This window comes from Triplophysa dalaica, chromosome 11, assembly GCF_015846415.1.
Source record: "Triplophysa dalaica isolate WHDGS20190420 chromosome 11, ASM1584641v1, whole genome shotgun sequence".
Taxonomy (NCBI): domain Eukaryota; kingdom Metazoa; phylum Chordata; class Actinopteri; order Cypriniformes; family Nemacheilidae; genus Triplophysa; species Triplophysa dalaica.
The window spans coordinates 7,092,278-7,117,092 of NC_079552.1; the positions used below are offsets into that span (position 1 = coordinate 7,092,278).

At 36.7% G+C, this 24,815-nt stretch overlaps 5 protein-coding genes across 6 annotated transcripts; 3 read left to right on the top strand and 2 right to left on the bottom strand.

Moving 5' to 3' along the window:
- Nucleotides 1-44: 44 nt before the first annotated feature.
- ephx5 (epoxide hydrolase 5) lies at nt 45-4,312 on the bottom strand. 2 transcript variants are annotated; one of them, XM_056760609.1, is made up of 9 exons: nt 4,139-4,312; nt 3,753-3,963; nt 2,312-2,492; nt 2,021-2,230; nt 1,727-1,856; nt 1,355-1,566; nt 996-1,104; nt 662-778; nt 45-565 (listed from the first exon to the last, which is right to left on the bottom strand). In XM_056760609.1, the coding sequence occupies exons 1-9, from the start codon at nt 4,180-4,182 to the stop codon at nt 355-357; spliced, it is 1,425 nt and encodes a 474-aa protein (XP_056616587.1). In that variant the 5' UTR covers nt 4,183-4,312; the 3' UTR covers nt 45-354. The 2 variants fall into 2 exon arrangements, with proteins under 2 accessions (XP_056616587.1, XP_056616588.1); XM_056760610.1 differs by having other exon boundaries at nt 3,824-3,963; nt 4,139-4,278.
- A 1,795-nt stretch (nt 4,313-6,107) lies between these two features.
- Nucleotides 6,108-7,568, top strand: LOC130431532 (cystatin-like). The gene is made up of 3 exons (XM_056760631.1): nt 6,108-6,420; nt 7,010-7,114; nt 7,231-7,568. Exons 1-3 carry the CDS (start codon nt 6,220-6,222, stop codon nt 7,315-7,317), a joined length of 393 nt encoding a protein of 130 aa, XP_056616609.1. The 5' UTR covers nt 6,108-6,219; the 3' UTR covers nt 7,318-7,568.
- A 2,929-nt stretch (nt 7,569-10,497) lies between these two features.
- On the top strand, nt 10,498-14,606 carry si:dkey-76k16.6 (uncharacterized protein LOC566817 homolog). Its single transcript, XM_056761180.1, has 10 exons — nt 10,498-10,850; nt 10,955-11,062; nt 11,147-11,267; nt 11,343-11,472; nt 11,924-12,323; nt 12,941-13,117; nt 13,292-13,408; nt 13,484-13,604; nt 13,690-13,816; nt 13,996-14,606. The coding sequence occupies exons 1-10, from the start codon at nt 10,776-10,778 to the stop codon at nt 14,390-14,392; spliced, it is 1,773 nt and encodes a 590-aa protein (XP_056617158.1). The 5' UTR covers nt 10,498-10,775; the 3' UTR covers nt 14,393-14,606.
- Nucleotides 14,512-16,104, bottom strand: mgme1 (mitochondrial genome maintenance exonuclease 1). Its single transcript, XM_056760621.1, has 4 exons — nt 15,437-16,104; nt 15,149-15,371; nt 14,862-14,994; nt 14,512-14,777 (listed from the first exon to the last, which is right to left on the bottom strand). The coding sequence occupies exons 1-4, from the start codon at nt 15,948-15,950 to the stop codon at nt 14,646-14,648; spliced, it is 1,002 nt and encodes a 333-aa protein (XP_056616599.1). The 5' UTR covers nt 15,951-16,104; the 3' UTR covers nt 14,512-14,645.
- Nucleotides 16,105-16,537: 433 nt separating this feature from the next.
- On the top strand, nt 16,538-22,963 carry snx5 (sorting nexin 5). Its single transcript, XM_056760619.1, has 13 exons — nt 16,538-16,696; nt 17,115-17,219; nt 17,618-17,728; nt 17,924-18,045; nt 18,179-18,302; nt 18,723-18,818; nt 19,602-19,707; nt 19,814-19,889; nt 19,992-20,031; nt 20,123-20,209; nt 21,207-21,366; nt 21,526-21,611; nt 21,739-22,963. The coding sequence occupies exons 1-13, from the start codon at nt 16,661-16,663 to the stop codon at nt 21,787-21,789; spliced, it is 1,200 nt and encodes a 399-aa protein (XP_056616597.1). The 5' UTR covers nt 16,538-16,660; the 3' UTR covers nt 21,790-22,963.
- The last annotated feature ends 1,852 nt before the right edge of the window (nt 22,964-24,815 follow it).

A 24,815-nucleotide genomic window follows, 5' to 3' on the forward strand; every position in this document is an offset into this window, starting at 1 on the left:
ATACATTTTTAATGAACACAATGGAGTTTGGTGCTACAAATCTGTACTTTTTAAATATTGCTTTTATTTTGTTTATTCATCACAAATAATTAAATCTTCGAGGGTTAATAACAGTAAGTAAACAGATGATTGTGATAGTAATACTTACATTTTACTGATGTCAGTTTCACATCACAAACTTATAACTATTAAGAAAAATGTCTTGACAATATATCATGCAAAGAAATCTATACAATTATATTTTATAAACATTGGTGAACTACAACTTGATGAGCTTTCCTTTTCTAAGAATTGACTGACTAAATAATAATGTGAAATACATTAACTACATTCAGCAGAATTGCCACGAAGTTGTTATTGGCGTCTTTTACTCTCCACCTTCTCCACAAACTGTATGATGTCTTGAGCCAGAAGATGGGGTTTTTCAAAAGCAGCAAAATGTCCCCCTCTGGGCATGTAAGAGTAGGAACGAATATCTCTAAACTGTGAGCTAGCCCAGGTTTTAGGGCAGTGGACTAGCTCATTGGGAAAGGCAGCCAGGCCCGTAGGCACAATCACGTTGTTGCTTTAGGGAAAATAAGAGAATAGCTTTAGAAAGTTGTAAGATGTAATGAAAATTCTGAATAAGCATTGACCTCAGGTGACTAAGACTTTAACTTACACACTGTCCACAATGCGTCTCTTCAGATTCTCTTTGTAAAAACGCATCGAGGGAATAATGGAACATGTGGTCCAGTAGATCATGACATTTGTAAGAAGGTCATCTAGACTGAACTTTCTGTGTCAAAGAAAAGGGCTGTAAATTATAAATAAACTAGACACAGTTTATACACTAGTAGGTTTAGTGTGGATGCAATGTATGCACTACATCCATGCTGCAGTGGGTGGAAATACTTGTTCTTCCCAGGGGAAATGTATCAGATTGTAAAATGTATACATACACATATCTGTACCAGCTATTTTCTTTATATACCACAAACATGTTTTATTATTACCTCTCCAAACCCCCATCCTCCAAGTCTCTGTTTTGCAGGTCTGTCCAGGAAGAGAATTTTTCCAAGATATAGGCAGCCAATCCAACTGGAGAGTCATTCAGTCCACATCCTACAGGGACATACAAAATGTTTAATAGTAAATAACTCAATTAAAGTGTAGCTCTACTGGTATGGCATGGTGCTTGCAATGCAAAACCACTGGTTTGATTCATAGCAAATATATCAACAGATAAAATGTAAACTTTGGATGAAGTGTCAATAAAATCCCAATCTGACCCAAAATCCTTGTAATATATATATATAAAATGCATCTATAACAGTTTAAATATCTTTAAAACACAGCACAATATAATATATACCTGCTGTGTCCGGTTTAGTGGCTTGAATGTGTAAATAACCAGATTCTCTCAGCATTTCATATATATTCTTTTCCATGAAAGGATAGAGTCGTTTGACATCTTCCTTTGTGAAGCCCACCAGGAACGGAAGGTAACGACCAACAAGTATGGAAAGGAGTCCAACACTACTAGTCTTAGCAGTGATCATGTTCAAGTGAAGGCCACTAACAACCCTTTTAAAATAAAAAGAACAATAGACAGTGCAATTGATCTTTATCTACAGTACATAACAGCAAGGGGCATGGATAAGCAGATAATATGATGGAAATGAATTACTTGTTATATAGAATATAAATAAATAAATTCAGTATGGTGGAGTAAAATTGATCTCACTCTGGTTTCATCTGGGCCATGTTGCTGGTAATAAGGGATCCCCAGTCTCCCCCTTGCACGCAATACTCAGTGAACCCCAGTCTTTCCATAAGCTTATGAAAGATCCGGGCAGCAGCCATAGAGTTAAATCCTTCGGATTTAATATAAATTAAAAAATTAAAAGAATAAATAAATAATAAAAATCAACTTCATATATTATTTTAAGACATCAATGTCATGGTGGAATGTCTATTAGTATTATGCCGTATGTTATTACTATAGACTCCCATTGTATGCTGGTAGTGGTAGATATACCTTGTTTATGTGGAGCTTCAGAGTAACCGTAGCCTGGAATGGAAGGACAGACAACTTCAAAGACCACATCAGACTCGGTCTTAGTGAGCAAGGGCAGGACCTTGTAAAACTCAAAGAAGGAACCAGGCCAGCCGTGAACCATCATGAGTGAAAGAACTTTCTGTCCCGGCGTCTGAGCAGGCTTCACATGAATGAAATGAACATCTAATCCTGAAAAGAGGCAGTAAAGAGGTCAAAATATGAGTTATCAACCATAACTAAATTGCATAGGGAAAAATTTTAAATGCTTACCCTCAATTTTGGTTTTAAAATGAGGGTATTGGTTGATCATCTGCACCTGCTTCCCCCAGTCAAACTGGTGCCTCCAGTAGGACACCACATTTCTAAGATATGCCGAGTTAAATCCATAATGAAAGCGGCAATCCTCAAGTGGGTCTGTGTAACGCGTTTGATCAATGCGTCTGTACAGATCCTAGGTGAAGAAAGAGTTTTAGGTCATCCATGCATCATCCTTCACCCAGTCAATGCTGCCTTGCCTTTCACACTTTAATAAATAGTTTGTACTATTTGCACCACAGTAACCAAAACCATTTCATTTGCAGTAAAATAATGTTTATTTTAGGCAAACTGCACGCTTGCTTTGAGTTTATTATAAACAGCATGTAAAAGTAATTGTACAGTAAAGTATGATTCGTTTATTATAACGGGAGTTTTTGCAGTCTTATTTTGTGCTGTTAACAGCTATCATTTTGTTTGCAATGGGGCTAGATTTTTACCTGTTGACCGTCAGAATGACTGAAAGCTCAATCTTCCGAAGATCCCTCTTCAGAAATAAATCTTTCTCCCTACATCTCAAACCCCCAATTCATTCTGCAGGTGGTAGCGAAACACTGTGCAAAATAGTTTAGTTTACGAACACTGCCGGACCTCATTGTGCAGTTTAATTAGATTCATTCATTAAAACGGGAGTTTTTTGCGAAATTAAACTGAAGTCAGTGATATATCAGTGATGGGGATTGTTCGTAGCCCACTTTATAGGCTTCTATTTATGTTCAGTTTACATAACCGCGTTATTACTGCTTAAAACATAAGTAAAATCAAAGGCTTTAAAAAAGGCAACTATTCTATACTATTACAACCATAAATATATAAAAAAAGCAATAATCAATAATAATTATTTTGTTTTAATCTCCCAGTCTTCTGTAATGCGTGTATTTTGTAGAATCATAAAACATTTAAATCCTGCATGTATTATAGTCATACATTACAGTGTATGTTGAATTCCAACAAAAGGAAACCTTAAGGGCAATAAATACAACAAAAAAAATCAGGGTTATTTCATAAAACATTTTTTTTACTTTTTCTAACATTCAGAAATATTAGTTTAGTGTTGCTTTAAACTAAATAGGAACTTATTTCGTTTTTTTGCGATGTTTCTGTTTTAAAAACGAAGATCATCTTTTGTTTTGACCAGTTTTTTCTGCCAAAAATACAACTTTTGTATATGAAATTATGGAGAAAAATATTGTCAGAAGTTCACAGAATAAAAAAAGATCATTTTACCAAAACACATTCTTATCCGAAAAAAAAAACGTTTAAAAATGGTCTCTTAATTTTTTTGCGGCTATATGTTGTGTGTGTTAAATGCCCACCAAGGATATATGCTAGCCCACCCTTTTGCACCTGGCAGGAACCGGGCCTGGCTTATACAAAAAGTCATTTTCATACCCACCTGTATCTCTTCTTCTGAGGTCTTCACCACAAACTTGTAAACAGTTTCGTCCTCATTTAGACGTTTCTCACCTGCTCCCCACCAACCATCGCCTATTGTCATCTTTTTAGGAGATGTCCTCCATGCCAAATAGCACAAAAGTCCTCCGACCCCAGCAGAAGAGAGTGCCAAGAGCTGAAGTTTAGGCCGATCCAGGTTGCTAAACGTCTCTCTGAAAGTAAGGAAGGAAATCTTACAAGTTATGCAACAACGAGTAAAACCCATTAAATGAATGTAAGAGTTGCAATGATGTAGTAAAATTTCGTGCACCGACTAACTACGAAAAATTCTAAATTAGGCAAAATCACATAAATAGTATGACAGCGTGCGTGCGTGCGTTCACGTACTTGATACTTTCAATGGTTGGCATAATAAAGTCCTCAAATCCCATCGTGCATGAAATAAATCTTGGTATTTTTCCTGGTAATCTGTATTAAAGTTGAGAAATACTGGATGGTTTAAGCTCCAAAGTGCGGTGAAGGAGGAGTAACCTCCATGCTCCAGTCTCGAAAGATACGTACGACTTCCTGCGCAGTTGCGCAGCTTATTACATCGAAATACCGCGAGAGCTTCCCTAGGAATGTCTGAAATGTCTCTCTAATGCAGTGGTTCTCAACTCTGGCCCGCGATATCCATTTTCCCATGAGTTTAGCCCCAACTCTAATATAAAACACCCGAACAAGCTAATCAACGTCTGTAGGAATAGACGCGTTCAATTTAATGCGGCGCTGCGCAAATCTATCAGTGTATGAGATTTAAGTACCGCGATAGCGATTCAAGTGCAGATTGCTCGGTAACATTTGAATCGATCTCGCGTTACTTTAATGCGATATGTCAAACAATCTGCGCAGCCAAACATTAAATTGAACGCGTCTGTTGCTGAAGTCACTGATTAGCCTCTTCAGGTGATTGATCAGAGTTGGGGCTAAACTCGGTAGGAATGTGGAAGGTGGGCCAGAGTTGAGAACTGATGTTACCAGACATAACGTTTGATTTTAGAAATGTTTCAGTAAATGCTGACATTAACATGAACTGAGATTAATAAATGCTGTAGAAGTATTGTCCATTGCTAGTTCATGCATGTAAACTGATGCATTAACTAATTGCTAATTGTGAATGTATAATCAACGATATTGACAATTTCAAGTCAAATTAGAAATAAATCTGCTGAGCAGCAGAACATTGCGGTTCACATTCTGACCAGATATTATATTTGCCTATTTTTTGTGCTTTGTTATACATGTTGATTTTTAAAATTAAGTCTGTCTAATTGTCATGCTGAAGTCCACTGAATTTACAGCCATAGAAATTCGAATGACAACATTAAAAAACACCGGAATTGTTGTAAAGAATCAGGAAATTCCACTGGGAAGGGTGTAAACACACCCTATTCTTTACTCTGTTCAAAAACAATGATTAAACGAATATGATACAATTAAATATGTGCTTATAACATTTACATTCACTGATAACAAGGAGCAGATATGTGACATTACTTAAAAATAAGAAAACAAACAGGATGTATATGTTTGACTGACTTTAATCATTATAATAAAGTCATCATGGCTTTTCCATTTCATCTGAGCACAAATATTCTTTATTAAAATTTTGTAAGGATGCAGAATCATAAGGTCAGACCAGTTCTAGTAATGGTCTTCTAGTTTATTGTTTTGTTGGCAGTGTATTCAATATTATGAGCTTATCCATTCTGAAGCATGTGAAAATTCAAACTAAGGAACAAAAGAGGCTCTGTCGCAATGACTAACAAATAATGTGCTGTTGTTTCGGTTGATTCTGAATCATACACGTCAGGTCCAACAAAACTGTTGTTGCTCTATCAGGATGATCATTCCTCAAGTTATGCAGGTTTCAATGGCCTACTATTTTATGTTGCTTGATAAATCCGCCCCTGTGCTATGTAGTAACTTTATGAGAATCACAAACAAACCAGATGCAAAGTAACATAGTGAATGTCCCTCTCTTTGTCCTTATAAAACGAAACAAAACCAAATAAAGTTGTGCTTACTTAAGCTGTTTAAAGTAGGGACGACATTCAGAAAGAAAGAAAGAAATAGTTATTTGAAAAGATTTATATGAATTATCTTTAAACATAGCATTTAAGGTTTACATAAACCTATAAGACTGAATGTTTAAAGCTCATATATTTACTAAAGGTTGATAGAAGATTAAAATCCTATATGATAGCCTTGGAAATGCTGTGATTAGAATAAAATCATTGTTTTCCTTCTAAACTATTTCCAGTATCCTCTCTACGGCCGTGATTTGTTAAGCCGCTAGGCACCTCCCCTATGCACAGTGCTCTAAACTGTGACGCATTGTTTATATAATCCAGACCGCTGTTTACCGTCCACGGTTACGATACAAGAGCAAGTCGAGACCGTTTGAGTTAGTTACAACAAACGCCATCATGTATGTTAAGATGATAGTATCGGTTTTAGTAGTGATTTTAGCCGTGGCTAGCGCCGGGCTGATCGGAGGCCCTGTCGATGCGGACATGAATGATCAAGGCGCTAAGGATGCGTTACAGTTCGCAGTGGCCCAGCACAACAGGGAAAGCAATGATATGTTTGAGAGTCGGGTGTGCGAAGTCGTCAAGGTCCAAAAACAAGTAAGTACTTTTATTTGTTTTTAAAAATGTTTTTGTTGTTTCCTCTTCACATTTTGACACGTCGATCAACCACATCCCAGTGTGAAGGATGGCCTACTCCCTTCCTAAAAATAAGTATACTGAACTATGACTGTCAAGATGACTGATGACTATGTCATCAAACGTGACATTACGGTAGCGCCTTTAAGCAGTTTAACAATGACGTTGTCAATGTAATCACGATTTATCCATGATGAAAGCAATACAAATGGCAATCAGTCCACCCATAAACAATGGTTCCGATACTTTTACGAAACTTCTCCTTAGGAATGGAGTTTCACTTTTAAAACGGCAAAAGTAACTTAACGTTACAATTAACAGGGTGGTTACTAAAAAATGCGCAACCTAACATGTGATTCGCGTAAAAGAACAAAACCAGTTCATTTTTTTCCAACAAACTATTTACTACTCAAATAAAACATCTAACACGTGTGTATAATAAAATGTGTGTAGTATTTGATGAAGAAATATCATTTTAATGTCTCTGTCACTGAACCACCATAAATACAGAATGTATATGTTCTTAACATGTTTCTGGTTTACATTGTAGCTTGTTTCTGGCCTGAAATACACCTTCACCGTGAAAATGGCCAGAACCAACTGCAGAAAGAGTGGAGTTGAGGCCCTATGCACCATTACCGAAGTCCCCACCAATGTACTGGTTACACACAATCTCAACTCTAATATCACAATATCTGTTTAAATTTCTTGTTTACAAAATACATATTTTGTCTTTGATAATACTTTTAATCTTTTAAACCTTTTTTTAAGCTGCCTGAATGCAAAATTGTGGTCTGGAGCCAGCCATGGTTGAACAACATCAAGGTCCTTGAAAACACCTGCCAAAAGACTGCATGATAGTGCAGGATGTTTTCAACATTCACGGAGCAATAAACTTAATCTGGATTTAATCATGAGTAAACTGTTAGTTTCATTGTTGGTAAAAAAAATTTTTTTTTTGTCTCTACAGTCATTTTCAACAACAGATTATGAATAAAAATAATCCACTCTGCCGTACTAATCAACCATACCAATTTACTAGATTCTAATACTCAGAGAAATGTTATAATTTTGAAAAATGTCAAAATAATAAAAGGCATGTTTCTGTATTTGTTTGTCTTCAGTCTGTGCCCTAAGTTCGTACTGACTTTAGTGATCATGTTAAGCAGTCACTGGATATGCCGGACTGGCATGTCTTGTGTACAACTGATTTCTATTAGGTCTAAATATTATTACCTGTATAATTTTTATAAACGATAAGATTATGCAATGATAGAGCTATAGGACCACAAGTAAAACTTTTTTATGTAAAGTTACTGTTTACATCTTAAATAAAAAACTAAATTCACAACCAAATAAAACTGATGGATACACTTTTCTTCGCCGTAAATAAAACTGATCACTGTATGAATTATTCTCTACTAACTGTTGTTCAGTTAGTGGAACATTGTGGAAGAATTATGTGTGGAAGAAGTTGTGGATTCAATGCCTGAAGGGACGGTTTACGGGCTTCACCTTACTTAGAATATAAATAGTTTTGTGTGGTTTTGACAAATATTAATCAATTATTATTCAGCATTATCTTATTTTAAATTGATTATTGAAGCATGATTAAGACCAACAGAAAGTAGAGAATAATTCATGGTTTAAGTCTCTAATGAATGCTTAGGCTCTCTCTTCCTGGTAGGCCAGTGTTGCAATGAAAGAGAGTTCTTGTCATGTTCGAAAACTACAAACGTTTTTCTTCAGTGAATTTTCTTCTATTAATTACATGACTTCTTTGGTTTCATTCATCTTAACTGGTTCCTGATAACAAGAAGCAGAGATAGAACATGACTTAAAAATGAGAAAAAACAGGATGTATATGTCTGACTGACTTTAATTATTATAATCAGGTCATCATGGCTTTTCCATTTCATCTGAGCACAAATATTCTTCATTTGAATTTTGTAAGGATGCAGTATGATCAGGTCAGACCTGGAGATTTTGCAACTTCTAGTTTATTATTTTGTTGGCAGTGTATTCAGCATTATGAGCTTAACCATTCTAAAAAATGTGAAAATTCTAACTTAGGAACAAAACGCCCTCTGTTGCAATGACTTACAAAAAATGTGCTGTTGCATAACTGTTGTTGCTCTATCATGATGATCATTCCTCAACTTACAATCCTCAAGCTAAGCAGATTTCCATGGCCTTCATTTTAATGGCTTTTTCACTGAACCACAATAGATACAGAATGTATATGTTCTAAACATGTTTCTGATTTACATTGTAGCTTGTTTCTGGCCTGAAATTCCCCCTTTACCGTGAAAATGGCCAGAACCAGCTGTAGAATGGGTGGTGTTGAGGCCCTATCTACCATTCCTAAAGACCCCGCCAATGCACTGGTAACACACACCGTCAACTCTAATATAACAATAGTTCACAATATCTGTTTACATTTCTTGTTTACAAAAAAAAGATGATGAAGAAGATTTAACGTTTTAAATGTATTTTTTTCTAAAGCTGCCTGAATGCATTGTGGTCTGGAGCCAGCCATGGTTGAACTCAATCATGTCCCTTTAAAACACAGACCACATGATGTTTTCAACATTCACAGAGCAATAAACTACACCTGGATTTGCTCACGAGTAAACTGTTAGTTTCATTGTTGGTAAACTTATTTTTTTTGTCTCTATAGTCATTTTCAACAACAGATTATGAATTAAAATACCCAGAGACTGTAGACTGTGTGACTGCTGAGACTGTTACTGTCAGATTCCATTCCCACAGTGTTTCATAAGAGGGAAAGTTCATACATGTTTTATATATACACTGCTGATTTTAAACCACACAAATAGGTTCTGACATTGCTATCATAATAATATATATTTATATATATTAACATAATAATATTTGACTAAGAATAATACAGCCAGATAAGGTTCCCCTGTGTTCAATAGTGAAGAAAGTCCGGCTTAAGCAGGCCTATTTAAAACAGGGTCCACATTAACTAACCACTATCCTACTGAATTGCTGCTGGGGCAGTCTATGAAATTTATAGCCTCGTCTTCTAAATTCAGCCATTAAAACAAGGGAACGGTCTCCTGACGGCTGAGTTTGTTACTGTCAGATACCGTTCCCCCATATTTCAGTGGGAAATACTGAGAAGGAAAATTCATGTGTGTTTTAGTTTGACACTGCAGACATTTATACTCACAATAATATGTTCTGACACTGCTGCCTTTAAATTTGTCAATCATTGCATATGGAAGAAATTCTGACAGCTGAAAAGGATAGATTTCGGTCCCCGGAGTTCAATAGGGAAATGGGTCCCGGTTATACAATGTGTTCAAATGTGAAAAATAGACCCAAATGCACATCCAAATAAAACATACAAAAGTAATCTTAATATGGATAAATATGTGGGCACATACATAAGTAATGTAGAGATTAGTCAAATATATTTCATACTATTTTTTAAATTTCCTTTCTCAAAAGGAGGATCTTTATTATTGGCTGAGGACTTTTTTCTTTTCTTTATGCAAGATCTCTTTTGAATTGAATCTAAGAGTAAATCATTACTACAAATAATAAGGATAACATTAATATTTTACGCGTAAAATTTTTTGTCCTTGTTGGACTAGCTTGCATTCCGTTAAATCCCGCCTCCTGCAAGTGTGCGATTGGATAGTTTGTTCAGTTATGGAGAATTCCGCGAATAAGGCGTCCTGATGACATCTGCTGGTCTGCTGTCTTCACGTAACGGAAAGCCTTTATTTTCAACAAGAAATATATCCCATGAAACAGTAAATATTTCATATATAAATATCCACATACGAATTTTAAATGAAAAGCACATAACAGTTGACAATTAAAAAAAATTCCGTTCGTTTACAAACTGTTTTGACTCAACGAAACTAGGCAGCGGCGTGTGTGCGAATCTGCGCAGACTGGTGTTCGTATGACATTAAAGTACCGCGAGAGCGATTAATTTGCAGACTGCTCTGATGTGTGTTTCAGCATCACTCTCGCGGTACTATGAGGTAATATGCCAAACGGTCCTAGCGCCGCAAGATATCGAACGCACATATTAATTTTAAACTAAAGATTCGTTAATATTTTGCGAAGTCTGTTTTTTTTACAAGAGCTACTCTTAAGTTAAATTCTGCACTCTTTATCGAAGTTAAATATTACACTTAAATATCTTTCACCTTGTAATTCTGTATCTGACTTTTGTCTGGATTTTAGACACTATAGCCACTTCTTCCTGGGGAATCATATTTCTCATTTTATTTCCAGATTCAAGCGGACTGATTGTTTAATCAAATGTAAACATGAAAATTTTAAATTCAGACGAGTTAAAGCACGCCGAGATCACTTTATGTGCGTACTTGCCTAAAACGTTAAAGGTATGGCGTTGTTTCTCAGCTTTCGTTTCCGAAAATCTGAACAATGTGACGTTAATCGTTTAAATGGTTTACATGTTGCTTTTTCAAATATGCCCTGTTGTTAGGTGTACGGATTTGTTTACGCAATAAACAGAGGGAAACCGCACACATTGCAGGTTGTGGTAGACTCGTGGCCGGTCTTTACAACAATAATTGTTCGACCAGATCCGAATGTGAGTTTGCATTTAAGGTCCACAAAAACCTTTGGATGCTCAATCACTTGTGTGTAAAAATCACTGTTTGTTTTAAATCATAAGAATGGTCGAGCCAAGGACTTTATGAAGAAGGTGACTCTGTACACGACCAATGAAGAAGTCCTGAAAAAAATGTTGACTGTGGAAAACGCAATTGACTGGAGCACATACTTTTTAATAGGAGGTATTACTTTTTTACATTTAACGAAAGTAACGCTACATATTAATTTAACTTTTGGTCATTTTGAATTAATTTTAGGTTGTGATGTGCGTCATGCGCCTCTGCTGAAGGAAACAGCTGCTTCTCGGGATGTCCATATGAAGGGTTACACCTTAGTGCACCTTATGACATTACCTGAACCAAACTATGTACCTGAGCTTAATAACAGGTAGGAGAGAAACTCGAGTCTGTGATGTAAAAATTTTTTTATTAGATTGATACAGTATTAGGTCCTTTTTATGGTAGGGTTTTAGTATTTACTAGGCATGAACCGAGTACGAGTACTGTTACTTTTCTCTGGTACTCGCCGATACCGATGCCTGTACCTTTTCACAACAGTGAGACTAATAAAAATAGAAAACCTTCATTATTACAAACAACTCTACTGTTAACACGATATTAAAAAATAAATAATTTTATGTGCTTGCCACAAACTTTCAAAGCAAATTTCACAACAAATTTCAGTCAATTATGTCACATGAGGTATTTGTCTTTGTTATCGGGGCACTTTTAGGAGTACATGAGCTTCGTATCGACCCTATTGATATCAACGATCCCTAGTATTTAGTATAGAATGGATTTTAAATCGAGTACTAAATATTTTTTGTCTCATTCCTCAGTGACCTTGAGCTCAAAGTGTCAGTTCTCAATGAGTCACATGCCGATGTTGTCAACAAGACTTGGAAATTTGGTGGGGATGAGAATGGTTACCAGAAGATCTTAAATCTCATCACCCATTTCCCAACATGCTGCATTACAGATGAGAACAACCAGCCGGTTTCTTGGGTCCTTTTGTACGATTACTGTGCCTTAGGAATATTGTACACTCAACCAGAGCATCGTGGGAAGGGTTATGCCAAAGCTCTTGTCACTATAATGGCAAAGACACTCCATTCTCAGGGCTATCCTGTGTACTGTTTCATTGAAGAATGCAACCAGCTTTCCTACAAACTTTTTAAAAGCCTTGGTTTCACAGAGGATCCTTCTTATAGGGCTGCCTGGTATGAATTCATTACACCTGTCTGATATTGAAATGCTCCAACCTTGAAGTAGATCATGAATCTGATTTGTTTAAAAAAAAGTACATTTGTACTAAATAACTGTTCTAAAATTCCCACAATATTTTATATGAATCATGGTCATGTTATACTCACGTGACAAAATAATGAGCACGGGATAATTTGGGTATACATTTTTATCGTGTAATACATTTAGAAACCACTTTTAAGACCAATATGTATTGTATTTTTATGTACAATTCTGCAAAAGAGTTTTCTAATTCATAAAACACCCTATTTGCATGGACTATCATACAATGCTTGTTTACGAAAACTTTATCAATAAAATCTGCTTACCTAAAATGATTATGACTGACTTGGATTGATTGATTATATTATAATGACATATGATGAATTAGACAATAATATGACGATTGATTTAACTAGTTTACTTGCTAAAAAGATTCACAATTAACCAAATTTTACTTTCAAGATATGACTGTTTAATAATTAAAAAACTCAGATCGTTCTTAGATTTAAAGAGAGCGCAAATCAAAAACCCGGAAGTGTTTCTCAGGGAGCGCTAAAAATGGCTTTATACTAAGTTACACAAGTAAAATTTTTACCAAACCGTAAACGGTAACCCCTGGCCTGAACAGTGCATTACGTCAAACTCTTAAAAAGTTGAAGCCTACAGTCGACACGCATTACCCGAGACCATCTGACTCTATAGGAAGCGCAATGTACCAGCTGACCACAGAGAATCTCAAAATGTTGGAAATAGATCTTAAAAACTACTTCCCATACTCGCTGCAGGTTTGAAAACCTTTAATAATTTAGAAAAGTTGCATATTTCTTGGCTGCTTTTTTAAATCCCTCATAGTCCTTCATGTACAATTGTAGCTTGGTAAAGTTGTCGCTTTAAATGTTTATATACTATAATTATTCTGTAATGTTATATATCGTTTTGTTTGTTCTCGGTTTTTACAGGTGTATGGCTACATTTATCAACTCAACAGAAGTGGTCAGAGAGCAGATCCCATTCGTGTATTTGCTGACCATTGGCCAGAGTTCAGATTTGTACTCATCAAACCAGAAATTCGCGAGGTGTGTGCAATTCCTTGGATAAACACAATTCACGAAAATTGATATGGACAAATGCTTACCCACATTTATTTGTAGCCTACTCTGCAGAAGGGAGACCTTTTTAAGGATTTGAGTGTGTTTTCCAAAAATGATGGTTATCTCAGAGACATACTAACACAGACAGACATTATTGACTGGAATACATTTATTTGTATAGGTATGTATATCTCCTTTGTAGTGGTTGTTATGCATGCAAAATGAAATCTTGAGCTCTAACGTTTTCTTTTCAATTTGGTTTCAAGCCACCAAGCTTCATCATGAAAAGATGCTAGAAAATGTAGCAGGAATCAAAGGTGTACCTCTTATTAAAGAAGCTGTGTGCCACATGATGGTTCTTCAAGAACCATCCAAACTTTCACATGGCAATAGGTAAAGTATAAATATAATTATTAACTTGCTACATGCTATTATATGACAGGACAAAGTTTAAAACAAGCCTTGTTTGCTAATGTGTACCTTAGTGTAAAACAAGTCCTTTGTGTAGATTATAGTTTGTTTTTAACCTCGTCATAATCAAGTTAAACAAAAAGTGCGTCTTTTTCTTGCAGTTCATCACTTAAGATGTCATCCCTTAATGAATCCCATCTTGCTCTAGTCAACAGTACCTGGAAGTTTGGCAATGAGCACAGCAGTCCAATGATTAGGAATATGATTTTGAACTTCCCCTCCTGTTGTGTTCTGGATTCAGATGATCAGCCGGTAGCATGGATATTGATTTATGACTCCTGTGCAATGGGAATGTTGTACACAATTCCAGAACACAGAGGAAAAGGCTATGCAAAAGCTTTGGTAACCATTATGTCAAGTAGACTGCTCTCTCAAGGTTATCCAGTGTATTGTTTTATAGAAGAGGAGAACCTGGTGTCCTACAGGCTCTTCACAAACCTGGGGTTCACAGAGGATCCGGATTACAGGGCAGCCTGGTTCACTTTTAATGATTTGTGATCGATGCACCGATATCGCATTATTTTAGCCTTTTGTGTATTTTAACAGAAAACTGTTTTATGTAATGCACATACAATCTATAAATAATCAATAGCAGCAAAAGATTAGGGAACAAAACATTATATGTTAAAAAAGTATTTATTCTTTTATTAAATGAAAAATATAAACATTTTCAACTACACATTGTGTAGAAATATTAAAAAATTCAAAAGCATCTGCTTAGTTGCATTATTCTAGTTCCGTTAAAGGACGCCTATTTTACGGCATATTCTTCAAGTCGAAGGAGCCATTTCACCCAAAATGGCTTAATCTGGTCAGAGTTTATGAAGTGAGCATGTGCAGGTGATCCATCTTTGTAGGCAACCACAATTAACCCGTTTTCTACCTGTACATAAACAGCATAGCATGAATGAAGGAGTGAAACTCTTGCTAAACATATTCGAACCAGATGTCTTATATAGATGTTTACCTGGTAGCTGTAGTTGCTGTCACTGTTCAAAGCTCCAATGTATGCAGTTACTTGCAAAGGATTATCGAAGGTATTGTGAAGAAAAGGTTTCGGCTTTTCTGAGGTTTTCCAATCAATGACACACAATGAATCTCTGCATAAAAAAACGTTTAATAAGAAGCTCATTAGTAACAAAACAGTATCTTGAGTGAGTATAAACGCATTTCGAGAAATTAAATCACGTCAAGCATTTTCCCACAATTAAAGTGTATTTGATTTTATTATGACTTCTTGTGCGCAAATCTCACCTGTATTGAGCAACACAATCCACTATACCCAGGTACTGCAATGTTGAATGATGCACGGCACTCTCAATAGCTCTCACTCCTGTTATTTCATTCAACACATGAGATACACTCTCCATGTATCCGGCCACTTCTGGTGCACACTCCACGTCTTCCTTAGGGGAGGTTTCTGGGGTCAAAGTCTCCTCAACAGCAGCATGAAATAGCTTTCCCTGTCTGAAAATATCTACACACACCATATCATTTTTTTATTATTAAATAACAGAAGAAAACAATATTCTAATTTCTTACTTAAACTGTATTCTTTAAACCCGTCTTCTCCGAGTTCAGCAATCATCCTTCTCTTCCACCTCTCCAGGTAAAAGGCTTGCTCAGGTGGCATGGTCTTCTGCAAGATCCGGGTCACACTGGACATAGATGGCTTACTAGAGTCCCTCTGCAACATTACACGAGCCAAAGGTCCCGGCACATACTCAGAATGAGCTTTGGCGTGATTTAAGAGTGGGTGCGGGTTTTTAGGAACTTTGTGCTGTTGAGAAGGTGGTCTGGATCTTATAACTGGACCGTACAACTGATTGTCCTCATCCTGGATGCTTGCAGGAGTCTGAGAACTGTTTTTTGAGGACATTACTGTTCGCACCAGAGAGGAGTATCGTTCTGTATCCACTGTGCTGTATTGACTGACCTTTTTGCGCGTTCCCCATTGACAGCTGGTTGAAAAGCTCTCCAAGCGCGAGAACTGACCAGAGCGAAAGCCCATTGATCTCACACTGTTGTGTTGTATTAACAGTTTCAGAACCTCCATTGTGAACTCTTTTTGTGGCGGTTTTATCTGTTCGTTTCCATGGTCATGTTTAATACTAATTCTGCATCTCGTATCTTGGATACTAGATAAAAACTAAAAGGACAAAAATGTTTAGGTGGATTGGCGATGCAGTGGTTGTGGCATGCCAGTTTGAAAGGGAGCGTACCGTTTGAACAGGATGTACTTGGACGATTGTGGGAAATGTAGTTCTAAACACGTCGAAACCACATAGAACTCGGAGGTATAAAACACAATTTCCCACGATGCTGTTCGTTTTCATTGTGTAAAGTTGAAAGCTTTATTTGACTGAGCTGTATATATAAATATGTAGACATATGCAAACATTATGTATACGGCTTAGCTTTCTTAAGCACGGAGGGTTTAAATATGAATTAATTGAATCAAATTCATAAATTAACACAGCGCCCTGGCAGTTGGCCGTTAACGGATTTTTGACATGTAAATTACAACCAAAACAAAATTATACAGCTCATGTAATATTTCACTGAGTCTAAGTCTTCGACTTCTGTGAGTGTGAGTTTATAAAACGGCTTTTATTTTGACGTGTTGCCAGCTAAAATGTCTAGCCGGAAGTTCCCAGTGTGACAGACGAAAGTGGAAAGAGAAGACCCGAGCTGCACTTGGAAAGTTGGAAGTACAGTTCCAAAAAATATCCAGAAGCAAGAAACTTATCGAAATATCTTCCGATAATGACCTCTCTCTCGGGGGACAGTGATAAAGAGAAGGTAATCCAAGCAAAGTCTTTTTATTATGGAGACAGAACTTGTTCATTTATAATGTTGGAAGTGTTCATTCTGCCCGACCGCTTAATAAATTAACCGCCGAACTCTTTTTTTGAACAAGTGATTGTTCGCATGTAAAGGTTAACGTCAGTAGATTTTAATGTTCGCTTTTAACCTGTTTTGGTTGCTGTTTCTGAGGACTGACGTTAATTTGCAGTCCAGTTAAACTGCACGTTACTATTTACGAAATTATTTATCCATCCATCCTTCTATCTACGTTAGCAATAGGCACGTGACTCAATTTCTTCACAGGAAATTCGAGCCAATTATAAGAATACAGTTGTTTTTTCCCACATGACATTACCATAATTCCTTCTCTCAGCTGTAGTCTTTAGTCTTCAACAAATCTTGTTTTGTTTAGCTGCGCTCTGTGACAGTGGACTTAAACAATGATGCATCTCTCCTTATTGACATACCTGACGCTCTTTGTGAACGTGACAAAGTCAAATTCACTGTCCACACAAAGGTAAGCCTAAATATTTGTACATTTGAAGTAATTTTAGCAGATAACACATGTACCTGTTGTTCAGCATATCATTATATAGAACAATAGAAGTGTTATTTGATCTATTTGAATCTCTATGGAATGGTTTCCAGGACAAGGTTTAGTTTAAGCCAGGACTAGGCCTTAGTCAAATTAGGATAATTAAGTTGTTTTAGAAAACAAATTTGACAAAAAAACATTCTGCATGCATTTTGAGACAAAACAATCGCAGTGACATATTTTACGATAAAGGCATTCGATCAAGGCATCTCTAACATTTAAATTAGGCAGAGAATTGGCATAAGCCCTATCCGGGAAACCACCCCTTTGACATTAATGTATGGTTTATATATGTTGATTTGTTATCCACTTCTTCTCAGACCACACTAAGTTCCTTTCAGAAGCCGGAATTTTCGGTATCACGGCAACATGAAGATTTCATTTGGCTCCATGACACAATCGTGGAGACTGAGGACTATGCTGGCTTCATTGTAAGTCCAAAATGTTGTCTACATTAAACTTCTCAACATTCACACTGCTATCAGCCAACAGGGAATCCACCAATTATGTCTCATGTCAATTCTTTTTTCCCTAGAGTTTTAGATATTGGCTTTGCATTTCAGGATGTTGAAAAGAGACTTCCAGATAAAAAAAATTCTGTTCCTTCACTTCTCAAAATTCCTTAGGTCCCTCCCGCCCCACCAAAGCCTGACTTTGAGGGTCCCAGAGAGAAGATGCAGAAGCTGGGAGAGGGTGAATCCAGCATGTCTAAAGAGGAATATGGCAAAATGAAGCAGGAACTTGAGGCGTATGTCTACTTCAATATAATATTGTACATTAAATAGTTTATCCTCAGCCTGTTGCACTTTAAATCCCCTTTCTGTGGCAGTAATTGTATTAATATATATATATTATGTATGTGTTTATATCTGTCCATTCAGGGAATACCTTGCTGTTTTTAAGAAGACTGTGCAGGTTCATGAAGTTTTTCTTCAAAGACTGTCTTCCCACCCCATCTTCAGCAAGGACAGAAACTTTCAGATATTCCTGGAATTCGACCAGGATGTGAGTTTTCTTCTTTGTCCACCAGGAAATAGAGTGGCAGTGAGAGAATCTGTTTGCTTTGCTTACTTCCTGCAAATCTGCAGTGTTTGCAGGTTACAAGCATATGGAATGAGTAAAGGATGAGTGTAGAAGTTTGAGGGGGGCTGGGGGGTTGAGTTAAAACTCTAAGATCCACTTCCTGCTTAGTTCAGCACAACAACTTCCTCCGACTGGACATCACCCTTTCTTTGCTGGTTCATATAAAAATCTCTTTAGATGGAGCCATAACTTGTTTGTCTTTTATTGCACTGTCCAAGTGTCAATTATTGCCACAGATAACACAGACAGGTGACTTTGCCGGATCTCATCCAAACTGTTGATAGGTAAAGAGTTTGGTTCTCATTGGTTCACTGCTGTCCTTCTCATTGCTTGTATGCATAGCTCACTGTGAGGAGAAAAAATGCCAAGGAAATGTTTGGTGGATTCTTCAAGAACATGGTAAAGACTGCTGATGAAGTGCTTATCTCAGGGATCAAGGTCAGTGTGTAAATCAACCCTTGTGTTTCTAATAAAGACACGCCCACGGCCGCTCTCTATCTCATAAACCTGATATTACCTTGATGCTTTGTAAAAAACAGTTGGAAAATAACTATTTACCTATCGATAAATTAAAAAAGTGATAGTTCAACCAAAAATGAAAATTCTGTCATCATTTAGTGATAGTGATGTGAGGCCAAGAATGATTTTCCGTACTCTGAATTTGTGCTCTGCGTTTAACATTCATTACTTATGCAAACACACATTAGTGCGTAATACACACACTGTGAACAGACACCCACAGTGGTGAGCAGCCATTGCTGCACCTCCCGAGTAGCAGTTGGGGGCAACATTGCCTTGCTCAAGGGTCTCACCTCAGCCGTGGTATCAAAGGTGGAGGAGAGCGCTGATCATTCACTACCCCCACCTACAATCCCTGCTGGTACTTAGGCTTGAACCGGAAAGTTTTGGTTACAAGTCAGAGTCTCTAACCATTAGACCTTTATGACTTTCTTCCTTCTGCAGAACACAAAAGTTGAAGTTGGTAACCGGACACCACTGGCTCCCATTCACTTCTATTGTATGGACACAAAACCAATGCAAGTAAACAGGGGGCCGGTTAAGAATATTCTTCAAAATATCTTTTGTGTTCTGTGAAAGAAAGTCATACAGGTTTGAAATGACAAGGGGATGAGTAAATGATGATGACAAATTTTTCATTTTTGGATGAACTATCACTTCAAAGGTATTGATTGGCAACCCACTGTCTGCTTCCTTTTCCAGGAGGTTGATGAATTTTTTGAACAGGAGAAGACTTTTCTGCTGGATTATTCTGTCAAAATCAAGGATGCCACTGCTAAGGCCGAGAAAATGACCCGTTCACACAAAAGTGAGAATGACGTCTTAACCAAAAACTAACAAAGTATTTTGACTTTAATTTATTATTAAAGATTTACAAAGGCTTACAGTTTATTTGTTGCCTTTTTCATTTAAAGGTGTTGCTGATGATTATAATCTTATTTCTGCGGCTCTGAATAGCACTGCTGCGGACAACAACACCACGTTAAAAAAGTAAGGAACATATTTTACACTCAAATAACCATACAAAAAAAATCTAGTTTCTAATTTACTTCTAATGTATATTTATAAGATTTTATACATTTTGTTGTCTAGACACTTGGAAAAATGTGCTGATGTGTTTGAAAAGCTTAGGGTGAGTATTTCTTTATGTTCACATGGACCATAAGTACTTGGACAGTAAAACGGTTGTGCAACTATTTGACGTGTATGTTTGTGTTTTACAGAAATTGGAGGACAGAGTGGCATCAGACCAGGATCTCAAGCTAACAGAGCTGTTGAGATATTACACCAGAGACATTCAAGCAGCCAAGGTGACCTACCCTCTTTTGTAAATTCATTTCAGTTTATTCATATTCATGAGTGGTACATCACTGCTATTAATAAACCCATGATATGTTGACAAGTCACCGTTTTCTGTTTGGGAATCTGTATTCGCTTCCTAAAGTAGAGATGCACCGAATGTTCGGCAACCGAACATGTTCGGTATTCGGCCGAATATGTGAAATGGTCGAATACATTTTACCGAACATGACTTGTGATACGATCAAGCTGCAACCAGCACAGAGAGAGACACACGTGCACTTTATTAATGCCACGAACATTTTTGCAGTGTGTGTGTGTGTGTGGAGCATTTCAAAGTGTCAGAGAAAGACACAGAATGTATCTTGCCGCCCGGGAGTAAGTTTCAGAATTAAATAATCTTTACCGGTCGTTAACTTTACTTCAGATGGAAGTGGACTGTCTGACAGTATGTTAGTCCCACCGCTCGGGACATCCTTTGATATCATACAGTGCTCGCGTGTACTCAGTTCCCTGTAATTAACAACGTGTCGAAGTATGTTCTGTTCATCCCGGTTTGGAGGAGAGACATGAACTGATTTGGTTGTCAGTCAGCATCATTTAGAATTGCTTGCATTGGATGTTTTTCTTTCTTTAAATCATTTTGCTATGTAGCCTATAATAATCCAACAGTTATCGTTTATTCATATTTTTTGTTTATAGGCCTAATGTTGAATGACACTTTTTAATGAACTGTTTTGTTGTACGGTAACATAGTTACTTCGACCAAGTGTTTAATTTTTATTTGGTTACAAGAATTTTAATTTCGTTGCATCCCTATCATAAACCAAGAACAGGTCTTTTTAGACTCGTCTAATCCAAATACAATAATATAGAAGTGCAAATTCCAGATTCTATTAAGGTGCATTATACCTTGATATAGTATTCTTAAGATGAGGTCACTACACCAACAACACTCAAATAATGATTTGATCGTTCCTAAGAAATAACACAATTGGATTCTTTTAGGACCTTTTGTACAGACGGGCACGGGCCCTCGCCGATTATGAGAATTGCAATAAGGCTCTTGACAGAGCTCGCCTGCGGGGTAAAGACATTCCACAGGCTGAAGAGAACCAGAAGAAATCTTTGCAAAAGTTTAACAGGCTCTCTGAGTCTGGCAAGAAAGGTGAGTTTGCAATCCAAACCGGCTTTGATGAATTGTCTTTAATCTTTAAATGTGTAGTTTATGACGAGTGGCTTAATCTAATTTGATGTCTAGTTTCTATGTTCAAATCCTGCAAACAATAACTGACCATTTACTAACATAAATCTGGGGTTTTCGCAGAGCTCACCAGCTTCAAGGCCAGGCGGGTAGTGGCCTTCCGCAAGAACTTGATCGAGATGGCAGAGCTGGAGATAAAACATGGCAGGGTAAGGATGATGAGTTTCCCTGTATCACATGTCTGCTTGGCTTGCCATCTGATGACTTCCCATATGTAAATATTTTTCACTCCTTTTTTTCCTCTGTTGTTTTATTTTCCCTTCACACCCACCACAGAACAGCGTGTCCCTTCTGCAGGGAAGCATTGAGATGCTCAAGAGCAATTGAGCCCACAAGCCACACTGGGCCATCCTCAGTACCTCGTATTGTTACTGACCTAATAGAGTGAAGCCTGGACAATTGGGAGAGTCACCACCAGCACAATGTCTCTACCTTGTTTACAGTTTTCTCTTTGCTGCCAGTATCTTGCAATATCTGGCTGAGGGCAGCGACTCCCTCCATGAGCCTGTCAGCACTTAAAATCTATCTTTGTCTGTTTTGTATTGCACCTGTGTTATCAACGCTTTTCTTTTTAAGTTTTTCTTGCATTTGCTGAGATATTTTAGATCAGGTAACACTGACATATATACAGTATATAAACAATCATAATAAGAAAAGAGTTGAAAGTACATAATTTCTGTGATATTTTTGTTTTGTTTTGTTATCAGTGCACCATGATTAAATTCAGATTTTCTTTTCACTGCAGTTTTGTACCCTATAAATGTGATCATTTGTGTTCACACTGGAAAGTTGGTAGAACTATTCATAAACTGTCGCAGAAAAAAATTGATCAGAGGTGATGTGTGACCACCATTTGATTTGGGTAACAGAGATGTGCCATGGGAGTGCTGGCATTAATTCTTGATCAAAGCCAATGTCAAATTGCACTTTGCCATGGTCGCTAGGAGCACAATCGTATTAAATCTGCTTATTTAGGCAATTCACTTTATATTTCAGCGTGAACAATTGACTGACCCTGACATCCCTGGTGTTTGAGGCAATTCTCCATCTTGTGTTACTATCGTTTGTTTTTGTAAAGGCCATAAATAAAATGTTGCTCTTATGTGTATGCATAAAGCAGTTTTCCATAAATGAGCTGGCTGTTGTCCCTGATATTACATTCAATCTCATACAGATATTGGTCAAATCTTTAAATACAAATCAGCATTCCTTTTTCATATGTTTAACTTGCTTTTATGTACTTGACTGTTTCTTTGTTACTAATGCTAACAGTCGGACGACATTTAAATGTGTGTAGAGTTACATGTATATGTAGTGCTCTGATGGGGCACTACATATGTTTTGTTATAGAATTATTGTAATCATGTGTGAGCTCAGTTTAAAAAATAACACATTTTATAAATGAATTAATGTGTAGATGAAAAATGGTTTTTCATATGGAGAATCATAGTTTTTATGAAAACTTCCTAAATAATGAAATTAAATGTACCATGAGTTTTCATTTCTGCTTGTTTTGTCTTTGTTTTATTGTATCTTCAAGTGACAACGAAAGTCAAAGTTTTCTTGTTTATAGAGCTGTTTTATACCGCTAGGACTTTAACCGAGTTTCAATATTGTCTTTGGCTCATCCAAACAGAATTCTGGGTCAGAGTGTCTTATCCCGTGTTAAATGACTACCTGCACACAGAACAGGAGACAACAGGATGAAATGCTACAACTCTGTAAAAAGTGCCACAAATCATATTAAACATTTATCCTTATGTAAAGTTTGGAAGATAATCCATAGGCTCATGTTATATAGATTTGATATCATGTTTCAGCAAAGTTCCGTTTTGCGGTTGACACTGAAGCTTGATCGACGCAATATTTGTGCATTGTTCTGGTGGCATGAACAGAATGCAGATCTTGTGAAATAAACAAAAGATGAAAAGTGCATTGCCGCAGCTGTTAGTAAAACGTTGTTAAACCAGGAATGAAAATCTAAGAACAGTTGATTAAACTGTGGGACTGAAGTGTAGTACTCTATGCTTTCCAAAACTCACTGAAAAGCATCCGCTCTGGTCCATTAAAAACATAAGTGGTGGTAATGTATAGTGATTGTACTTCAGAACTAATGGTGGTCATGGCCACAGAACTTGGGTTATAGACATACTGTAAGAGAGTGTTGAGTGGATTTTCTGAGTCTTATAACCAGACCGGTTTGTCCACTTTCTGAATTTGGTCTGATTCTGATTCTGGTGTACTTTGTGTGGTGTCAATAAGCATTTTTTTGTCAAGTAAAGCATAACATTTACAGTATATCAATGTACTAACAGTTTAAAAATATCCAGAAAATAACAAAATAAACAAATAAAATGTGCAATCATTTTACAGTAGCCAGCTGACATATCCTCCTCTGATAACTGCCTTTCTCGACCATGACCTGCTGCAGTTTACTAACCAAACAGACAACGTTGACTTGACCTCGAATAGCTTACCAATAAATCTGTGAGTCAGCAGTAAACGTTCATTTCTAACATTTCCCATCCATATGGGTCTTAAAACTTAAGACTATTATGAAGTCATTTTTCATCCCTTAAAGTTTGAAAAAAAAAATGAAATGGGAAAAGGGATCTATAGGATATTCATGAAAGTGTTGATTTGATTTTAGTATTATGTTCTATTTAATGCTTTAAGTATTTAGTCTCACAGGAATCTTTTAGACATTCACCTGTATTCTTAATCATGTTTAGATGCTATCATAGAAAATATGCAACTTTGAAGAATATCAAAAATAACTCCCACTTCCATTGTGTTGTAACCGGAGAGAATGTTCTGTGCACATATATGGACTGCCAAAAATCTCTCTGTAAACAATGGTAGAACATTTCACTAGGTAAGTAATTATTTATAAAGCGCATTTGTATCTTGGGAGAGGCATAAAGGTGTAACGCATCAAATGCATTTGAATCTTTAACGTCATAATTGTGATGTGGCCCAGTGTGACTTTTTAACGCCCTTTATTCAATGAACACGGTTACACTCCCTCATACAACAGGGAAATGGGTAAAGAATGTGTGCATTCCCTCCTACTACTACACTATATTTCAATGCACTTGTTAATGAGTGCCTTTACTCAACTGGTTAATTTTGTATTTTTTAAGGTGATATATGAAAATATATCCTCAACAGATTGTAAAACATATTTACTCCAAATAGGCAAAGGTAAACCACACCTTTTACTAAACAAATGGAACTGCAACACACACCTGACACAATAAAACCACACCAAAGAATAACTTTTCAAAAATAAATTAAGATTACTTTAATAGTCTCTGTTTAATCAATGACTTCATTAGGGCTCCATGTTTGAG

Coding starts and splice junctions, on each gene's coding strand:
- snx5 (XM_056760619.1), top strand. CDS start 16,661: ATGACCTCTCTCTCGGGGGACAGTGATAAAGAGAAG. Junction 20,032..20,122: donor ATGTGTTTGAAAAGCTTAGG/GTGAGTATTTCT, acceptor TGTGTTTTACAG/AAATTGGAGGACAGAGTGGC. Junction 20,210..21,206: donor GAGACATTCAAGCAGCCAAG/GTGACCTACCCT, acceptor GGATTCTTTTAG/GACCTTTTGTACAGACGGGC.
- mgme1 (XM_056760621.1), bottom strand. CDS start 15,950: ATGGAGGTTCTGAAACTGTTAATACAACACAACAGTGTGAGATCAATG. Junction 15,372..15,436: donor GTTTAAAGAATACAGTTTAA/GTAAGAAATTAG, acceptor TGGTGTGTGTAG/ATATTTTCAGACAGGGAAAG. Junction 14,995..15,148: donor GATTGTGTTGCTCAATACAG/GTGAGATTTGCG, acceptor TTTTTTATGCAG/AGATTCATTGTGTGTCATTG.
- si:dkey-76k16.6 (XM_056761180.1), top strand. CDS start 10,776: ATGAAAATTTTAAATTCAGACGAGTTAAAGCACGCCGAGATCACTTTA. Junction 10,851..10,954: donor ACTTGCCTAAAACGTTAAAG/GTATGGCGTTGT, acceptor CCCTGTTGTTAG/GTGTACGGATTTGTTTACGC. Junction 13,817..13,995: donor AAACTTTCACATGGCAATAG/GTAAAGTATAAA, acceptor TTTTTCTTGCAG/TTCATCACTTAAGATGTCAT.
- LOC130431532 (XM_056760631.1), top strand. CDS start 6,220: ATGTATGTTAAGATGATAGTATCGGTTTTAGTAGTGATTTTAGCCGTG. Junction 6,421..7,009: donor TCGTCAAGGTCCAAAAACAA/GTAAGTACTTTT, acceptor TTTACATTGTAG/CTTGTTTCTGGCCTGAAATA. Junction 7,115..7,230: donor TTACCGAAGTCCCCACCAAT/GTACTGGTTACA, acceptor CCTTTTTTTAAG/CTGCCTGAATGCAAAATTGT.
- ephx5 (XM_056760609.1), bottom strand. CDS start 4,182: ATGGGATTTGAGGACTTTATTATGCCAACCATTGAAAGTATCAA. Junction 1,567..1,726: donor ATGGCCCAGATGAAACCAGA/GTGAGATCAATT, acceptor TTATTTTAAAAG/GGTTGTTAGTGGCCTTCACT. Junction 779..995: donor GAGGATGGGGGTTTGGAGAG/GTAATAATAAAA, acceptor TCTTTGACACAG/AAAGTTCAGTCTAGATGACC.